This window comes from Humulus lupulus, chromosome 2 (assembly GCF_963169125.1).
Source record: "Humulus lupulus chromosome 2, drHumLupu1.1, whole genome shotgun sequence".
Lineage (NCBI taxonomy): Eukaryota > Viridiplantae > Streptophyta > Magnoliopsida > Rosales > Cannabaceae > Humulus > Humulus lupulus.
Genome location: NC_084794.1, coordinates 61,823,850 through 61,831,272, shown reverse-complemented (window position 1 = coordinate 61,831,272; position 7,423 = coordinate 61,823,850). Strand labels below are relative to the sequence as shown.

Sequence of the window (7,423 nt, the reverse complement as noted above, 5' to 3'; positions counted from 1 at the left end):
TATTCGCCGCAAATAACTCAATTATTTATGACAAAGATATTTCGTCGCAAATAATATCGCAGCAAATACTACTTATTCTTGCAGTGGGAGAAGAGAAAAATTAGTATAAAAGAAAGAGAGAAGATTAACAGATAAAAATATGATCGGGTGAACATTAGGAAACTTAGATTTTAATGAAATTATAGTGTTGTATTAAATAGCATAATGTAATGATAAAAGAAAAATAACAATATCATACATTCACTAGTCAGAACTTCAATTCACGGTCACGGAGCACCATATAATTTTTTATTATGAAAAATAAATGAGATAAACATAGACAAATTTCTGTGAGAAAATTATATTATTACTATTTTTTTTTATTACATGGGGTTGGGAGAGGGATTGAACCTTGACCTCGTCAATAAGAGGAGAGATGTGAAATCACAGGCTATATTATTATTATTATTATTTTTTGATATAATGAGGAATTAAACCCTTATCCCCTTCCACATATACTCACACACACTATATTATTACCTGAGCAAGCCCAATTGACAAAATCACTATATTATTACTCATAATACACCTAATAAATATATTGGACAATTTTCATAGAGGGTCTTCGTTTTAAGTCTTATCGGTAGGATTCTTAGTGTTTCTCAACCTGTGAACAGTTTTCGGCGCGATTTTTTTTATGAGCGTGTATATTGTAGCTATTTAGAACATCCTGTAAATTTTCAGAAAATTCCGAAAAATTTACCGTACCAAAAATTATGTTCAAACATGTTATTTTCCACGCACATAAAAAAAATTAATCACGCGTGCAACAACATGTTTGAACCTAATTTTCGTTACTGTAAATTATTCGGAATTTTCTGAAAATTTGCAGGATGCTCTAAATAACTACAATATACACGCTCATCAAAAAAATTCGTGCTGAAAACTGCTCACGAGTCGAGAACATTGAGAGCTCCACCGGTAGGGCTTAAAGTGAAGCCTAAGGGAGAATTCCCATATATATATATATATATATTTGATTTGAGCTACAATGCTTCCAACCATTTCACGAAATTATTAAAATTCTTTGAAGACACACCATCTTCACCGATATTTTTCATTCCCATTTTTTTGAATTCTAAGGATCTTTCTCTTATATCTACGTCACTCAGAAGTTTTTCCACTTTATTTCTCACCTCTTCACTCGTTATAATGCCATTTTCATTGGATACAAACCCCATTCCAACTTTCCAAAAATCACATATGTAATCTTTATCTAAAAATTGATCAGCAAAATAGGGCCAACACAAAAAAGGTACTCCGTTGTTCAAACCTTCCATAGTTGAGTTCCATCCACAATGACTCACAAAACAAGCAATAGAAGGATGTTTCAGAACCTTTTGTTGGGGTGCCCAATTGACTATTTTTCTAAAATCATTATTTCCTCCCAAAAATTCGAATGGGTCAAACTCATTGTTTTCTTCATTATTAGATATAATTCCCGGACGAACAACCCAAAGGAATGGTCTACCAGTAAGCTCAAGCCCATGAGCCAACTCAAGAAACTGGTATTGCTCAAGAGATGCGAAACTGCCAAATGCAACATATATAACCGAGCGAGGCTTGTGTTGATCGAGCCAATTTAAACAAGAAGTATCTTCAGCCCAAAATTGTGATCCAGAAATATCTAGTGAACTACTAGTTTTCTCTGCCAATAATGGACCTATTGGTAGTAGCTTTGGAAATAAAGAAAATGCATCAGGTTCAATGTCATAAGTTGTATTGCACATACACCAATGTGCGGTTTCAAAACCATTACAGGCTTCTAGATAAATTTCAAATGCTGCCTTTTGTTGAACTAAGTTATCAACCTTCCAAGGTAACTTTGATGTGTCCATACTAGGCATGCCAAGAGATAGTTGAATTATTTGGGCTTTTGTTGGACTTCCTGCAAAATAAATAATAATATATATCATATAAAAAGATTATCAACAAATTACACAAATTGTTGGTCATGTGCACATATTATCATTAATTAGCAGGCATATGTGTTTGTTAATCAGCTGCAAAAATTAAATAACAGAAATATTTTGTTGTAGCGTTTTTTTGGCATGATATTTTCTAAGTAGAGGATGTTAGGGAAATTCTCTATTGCATTTTTTTTTTACATGCATGACATGTGGACATTAAGAGTCGTAAATTTAAGAGAGTGTAAAAGAGACAAAAATCAATAAGCCTCAAAATCCTAGAAGGCAAGGCAAGTGTCTTAACAAGCAACCATAGTAATAATAAGATGTATTTATTTGTATTATTACTGGCAATGATAACTAATTAAGCAGTATAAAAATAATCGTGACTGGACCAAAACAAAAGTAGAGTCTAATAATTATAATTATCAACAATCTTTAATCTTGAAATTACATTTTTTTCTCTTTTTAAAAAGGGAAAGAATTTAACAATTAATTTGTAATCTTTTATTTATATGTAAGAATACTAACCATTATCATCAACGATCCCATCACGTATCAGCTTTGGCATATTCATGGTGTAGGCGACAGAAACAGCCGAAGAAGGACAAAAAATTGCTCCTGGAATACCCATCTTAGTTGCAACTTTCAAAGCACAGCCCAAATAAAAATCAAGAATGACACAACTGATCTTGTCGTCGTCGGAAGTAGTGTTTCCATTTATAGTTTCTATGAGCTTTTCAAGCTCTGCAGGTAAAGTGTCTAAGACAGCTTGACACACATTCCCAACACCAGCAGCTCTATCCTCTGGGCTCAGTCCATCTGGGACCGACACAAACTCAATATTCTCTGGCTTATTGCTCTCGCGATCACAGTCATTCATGGCACTCAAGATTTGTTTATGGTCATGTTCATTATAAACGAAGGTGACTCTAAAGCCATGTTGGGCGAGCTTGTCGGAAAAGAAGAGAAGGGGTTTCACATGACCTTGGGCGGGAAAAGGTACAGCCATCACTCTTGGTTTTTTGTGGCTCATTTTCTTTTGGAGGTGGAGAATACTAGTAGTCTATAGTATATGGATATGAGTTCATTGAAACAATCTTATACCTGTGGATCTGGGATCTGGCAGTATTAGGTAAAAATGTGATAACCTTGATAACCAAGGTAAATTACTTGGAGGCCAATTAAGTGGGGTTTGACTAGGTTGTGTATATGTTTTGAAAATGTGTACAGATGAGGACCTTGACATGCAAGTTAAAATAGGTGGAGGCCAAGTGAGGTTAGTGGAGGCTGCTCATTTGTTTGGTTCCCAAGACCAGCTGTCCAAACCTAGTGTTAATACCTACCCAAAATACAATTAATTTTATAGGGTGAGTACCACAAAAACAATAGTTGATTGATATTTATTTATTGAGAGATGCTAGCGACAGAACATTTTTTTCAGACACATAGTATTATGTTGACACGTGTAAACCCATTGCACTCTTTTTCTTTTCTTTCTTGCTAAAGGTGCTTCTTCACTAAAACAAAAATTGAAAATCTAAAATTACCGTTAATGCTTATAAATATTTTTTATTTTTTTAAAAAATATAGCTAATGGTATTTTAGGGTCTGATTGGTTCGTGATTAGAAAACTGTATTTTTTAAAAGTGAGATTCTGAAATGAAAATCTGAATTTAGTGACTAAAAATATGTTTCTAAAAATGTGATTTGTTCAATGTCAGGAAACTGTTTTTGAGTTTTAAAAAACTGAATCTGTGATTGGTATTAAATTTGAAAATATAACAGAAACTGAAAACGTGATTGGTTCAGCTGAATCTGAATATTATTTTTATTTTTATATTTTATATACATAGGTTGTATAATATTAAATTTTGATTTATCTACAAATTTAATTAAGTAAAATTTAATTATATTGATAAATTAAAATTTAATAATAGTGCATTGATTAAATTCATAACAATATTGCATTGTCGTTAATTTTGATTTTTTTTTCTAAATTAAAGTTACATATTTTTAATTAACTAAACATTATTGTTATAACTAAGTCACATTTGTCCAGCAATGTCATCTCTAATATTTTCCATCTGAGCCATATAAGCTTGACTGAAATTAATCTGTGGTGCCTCAGAAATTCCTGCTTCATCTCCTTCTTGTTGGTTTTATATTGTTGTATTAGAATGGCTTTCAGTTCCTTCAATATCTTCAACAGGTGTAGCATCAACTGAATATTGTTCAAACATTCTATCACTAATAGAATGCATTTTGATCTAGTTGTGGATAGCGCAACATGCTATTGGTATTCGACGTTGCTTTCCAAGCAAGTATGGAGGCATTGACTTCAAAATGGGAAATCAGGCTTTAAGAAGTCCAAAACAACGTTCAATCACATTGCGCAATGATGAGTGCCTGTAATTGAATAACTCCATTGCACCTCTAGGATGGTTCCCTCTTCCTCTAAAGCGACGCAAGTGATAACGTTCACCACGATATGGTGCTAGAAACCCAGGCATATTTGGATAGCCAGAATCAACAACATAGTATTTACCTATATTAAAATCACTTATTATGAACAAGGGAATGTGAAAGAAAATTATAATGCATCAAGAAAAGTGTAATTTAAGACCTGGTGGTGGCATGGGAAAGTTATCGTCTTTTCTAATTGCATCAAGAAGCACTCGAGAGTCATTGGCTGTTCCTTCCCATCCAGTGTAGACATAAGTAAACATCATATTAAAGGAGCATGCAGCCATTACATTTTGTGTTACATCTACTTTTCTTCCTCTATATGCAAGTTGTTTTAGAGCTGGTGCAACTGCACTTACATGAGTACCATCAATATCTCCAACACAATCCTACATAACAAATCAGATATATCATTACCAACTTCAATTAAATTGATATGAATTATAACAAATTTTTTATTAAAATTAATAAATAAAATTTACCTTAAACCATGGGAAATACTTCAAATTATTTTGAATTTCTGCTTGCACAGTATTAAAGTGAAGAGGTCTTATTACTTCATTTCCTAAATAACACAATGCATCTAGCACTCTGCCAAACTGACGACAAACAGTTTCTACCGAATGTTGATATCTTTCGGCCACAGTCCTAACTCGTTGATTGTGTGTTACTATCCATAGAAACATGACAACAGCTTCTTTAACACTAATTACCCTGTCATGTTCTATGACTTCCATTTCAACTAATCGACGACATAAAGATCTAAAAGTATTAACGTCCATTCTAATTGTGTAAAACAATCTATCAGGATGTCTATTTAGCAGCTCAAGTAAATATTGACGTCTAGACATATTTGAAGTGCGTAGTGGTCATCTAATCTGTTGAGATTTTTGCATCTCATGTATTCTATTAGCCATGAGAACTTGACCAATTAATTCCTCGCTTGATGAAGACGAAGTATCACCAAATAATATTTCAAACTCCTCATCCGAATCTTCCATCTTAGGTACCTAATTATGACAATAATAAAAGTTCAATCACGACAACAAACACCAAGTCAAGTTCATTACACATTATCTAAGAAAATGTAAACTTCATGGTTTGGTAGTTCATAACAGACAAATTCATAATAAATAAAAAATATTAAATCACTCCAACAATGAATCAAGATAAGCACGTCGACGCTCCTCATTCATTCTCATGAATATTCCGCGCCATTCAAGGGTTGCTACAAACTCATGCAACGTTTTGAGGTATATTTTGTTATCCAGATCTGGAATACCATCAAGAATGCTTTGACAATCTTCCACATTGTAAGAATTAGTGACATTGCTGGTTTCCTCGCTAATTCTTTTTTCTCTCGATTCATAATACTTACGTATAGTCTCACTCCGTGTTAATGATGCCTCAATCTTAGCAGAAATTCTTTTTGCAAGTTCTCCCATCACTTGGTCGAAGGTAGAATTAGCCCCTTTGTTCTTTTTCTCTTTTGGTTTTGGTGCATCTGGTGGAGCAGAAGTAGCTCGATGACGTACACCAGTAACTTCTTCTTCCTCTCCATAATTATCACCATCAAATTCAAGATCAATATCAACATGTGCTCCAGTGCCAACAAAATGACGCTCTTGTTGGCGTTCCTCAACTAAAGAAGGCGGAAGTTGAGTGGAGGCATAACTCATACCACCAGTGGTTGTTGTATTATTGAATATTTCTCCAAGCATCTCATAATGTTGCAATCCTTTTTTTCGAAATCTCTTGGCATTTGGATATTTCTACAAAAATCCAAAAACATACAACATTACTACATAACATGAATTTAGAATAATCAAGTAATAACAACACAAGTATAGTATAAGTATATTACCTTTATTACCTTTAGATAAGTGTCCCATACTTCATCACTTGTTGTAACAGTATTTGTTTGAGGATCCCATCCCATACCAGTTTGTTCCAAAAGATGAGAAAATTCTCGATGTGCCTTTCTCAACCGATTGAATTTGGATTTCAATTGAGGCATTTTATATCTCTTTCAAAAGAATTAAATATGTCATTTTCTATTTTTAGCCATCCTTTTTTGTCCATGGTTGTTGTTTGGAATCATTTTTTAGCCTCTTCATACAAAAGACCAATATAATGTGATTCAATAGCCTCAGGCCAAGAAGCATGATCGTCAATGTCTACATTCTTCGCATCCATCTAATCATAATTTTAACTATCACAATCTATGTCTTCATAAATAATGCTTATTTTAAATTTATTAGCTCAAGTTTTCAAAATCAAACATTCAACAAGATGTAAAGAAAGTAGAGAGAGTGAGAAAAAGAGCTCACCTCAGATGTTGCAGATTGAGAGCAAATGGACTGTAATGGTGTGATGGTGGTGTGGTCGGCTGCTACTTCAAACAAAAGATGATGAGTATTTACTCAGGGACTCAGGACTCAGAACAACTTTTCATTAAACAATTTTTCAGTAGCTTTTGAGTATTTAAACAACTTTTCACTACCACAATATAGAAATGTTCCGCACGATTCAATCAGTGACTCTAGCTAAGCCCGTTTTTTAGGAATTTCTTCATGTGATGGAAAAACTTCAGCCATTAATACTTCATTAGGAAAACTGACAAGAAACCAAATTTCAAACTATTGAAAGGAAATTAATCAACATCCAATAGAGACTTTTATTAAACAGCCTACGCTCAGAGTTTGTTAGCCAAGCAGACTTGCTTTATGGCTTTGGGCTGCCTTATAATTGGAAATGAGTCCCAGATGTTATATCATATAATCTAAACTATCTTTCTACTCACAAAAGCTTCTCACATTCTTCAAAGCATTTTAGACAACAAAGATTATTTTGAGTTCATGTATTATGTCATGCAATGTGAAGAAAATTTTGCAACAAAATACTTTATTATTACCCACCTATTCTAGCTGCTTTCCAAAAGAATCCCCGGAACCTGCCAAAAAGAAAAGTTGATAAGAACACAGCAGGATTGAAATAATAATTCATAAGTT

General features: G+C 33.4%; 3 protein-coding genes across 3 annotated transcripts; all 3 read right to left on the bottom strand.

Moving 5' to 3' along the window:
* Positions 1–316: 316 nt before the first annotated feature.
* Positions 317–3,083, bottom strand: LOC133817901 (UDP-glycosyltransferase 83A1-like). The gene is made up of 2 exons (XM_062250537.1): positions 2,478–3,083; positions 317–1,927 (listed from the first exon to the last, which is right to left on the bottom strand). Exons 1-2 carry the CDS (start codon positions 2,980–2,982, stop codon positions 1,026–1,028), a joined length of 1,407 nt encoding a protein of 468 aa, XP_062106521.1. The 5' UTR covers positions 2,983–3,083; the 3' UTR covers positions 317–1,025.
* Positions 3,084–4,300: 1,217 nt separating this feature from the next.
* On the bottom strand, positions 4,301–5,149 carry LOC133814332 (protein ALP1-like). Its single transcript, XM_062247305.1, has 3 exons — positions 4,895–5,149; positions 4,573–4,801; positions 4,301–4,494 (listed from the first exon to the last, which is right to left on the bottom strand). Exons 1-3 carry the CDS (start codon positions 5,147–5,149, stop codon positions 4,301–4,303), a joined length of 678 nt encoding a protein of 225 aa, XP_062103289.1.
* A 411-nt stretch (positions 5,150–5,560) lies between these two features.
* Positions 5,561–6,677, bottom strand: LOC133814331 (uncharacterized protein At2g29880-like). Its single transcript, XM_062247304.1, has 2 exons — positions 6,286–6,677; positions 5,561–6,184 (listed from the first exon to the last, which is right to left on the bottom strand). The coding sequence occupies exons 1-2, from the start codon at positions 6,427–6,429 to the stop codon at positions 5,561–5,563; spliced, it is 768 nt and encodes a 255-aa protein (XP_062103288.1). The 5' UTR covers positions 6,430–6,677.
* Between the last annotated feature and the right edge of the window lie 746 nt (positions 6,678–7,423).

Excerpts from the sequence above, each read along its gene's own strand:
- LOC133817901 (XM_062250537.1), bottom strand. The coding sequence starts at position 2,982 with ATGAGCCACAAAAAACCAAGAGTGATGGCTGTACCTTTTCCCGCCCAA. Across the intron at positions 1,928-2,477 it reads TGGGATCGTTGATGATAATG|GAAGTCCAACAAAAGCCCAA; the intron begins GTTAGTATTCTT and ends TTTATTTTGCAG.
- LOC133814331 (XM_062247304.1), bottom strand. The coding sequence starts at position 6,429 with ATGCCTCAATTGAAATCCAAATTCAATCGGTTGAGAAAGGCACATCGA. Across the intron at positions 6,185-6,285 it reads TATGGGACACTTATCTAAAG|AAATATCCAAATGCCAAGAG; the intron begins GTAATAAAGGTA and ends GGATTTTTGTAG.
- LOC133814332 (XM_062247305.1), bottom strand. The coding sequence starts at position 5,149 with ATGGAAGTCATAGAACATGACAGGGTAATTAGTGTTAAAGAAGCTGTT. Across the intron at positions 4,802-4,894 it reads AGTATTTCCCATGGTTTAAG|GATTGTGTTGGAGATATTGA; the intron begins GTAAATTTTATT and ends TTTGTTATGTAG. Across the intron at positions 4,495-4,572 it reads CTTTCCCATGCCACCACCAG|GTAAATACTATGTTGTTGAT; the intron begins GTCTTAAATTAC and ends ATTTTAATATAG.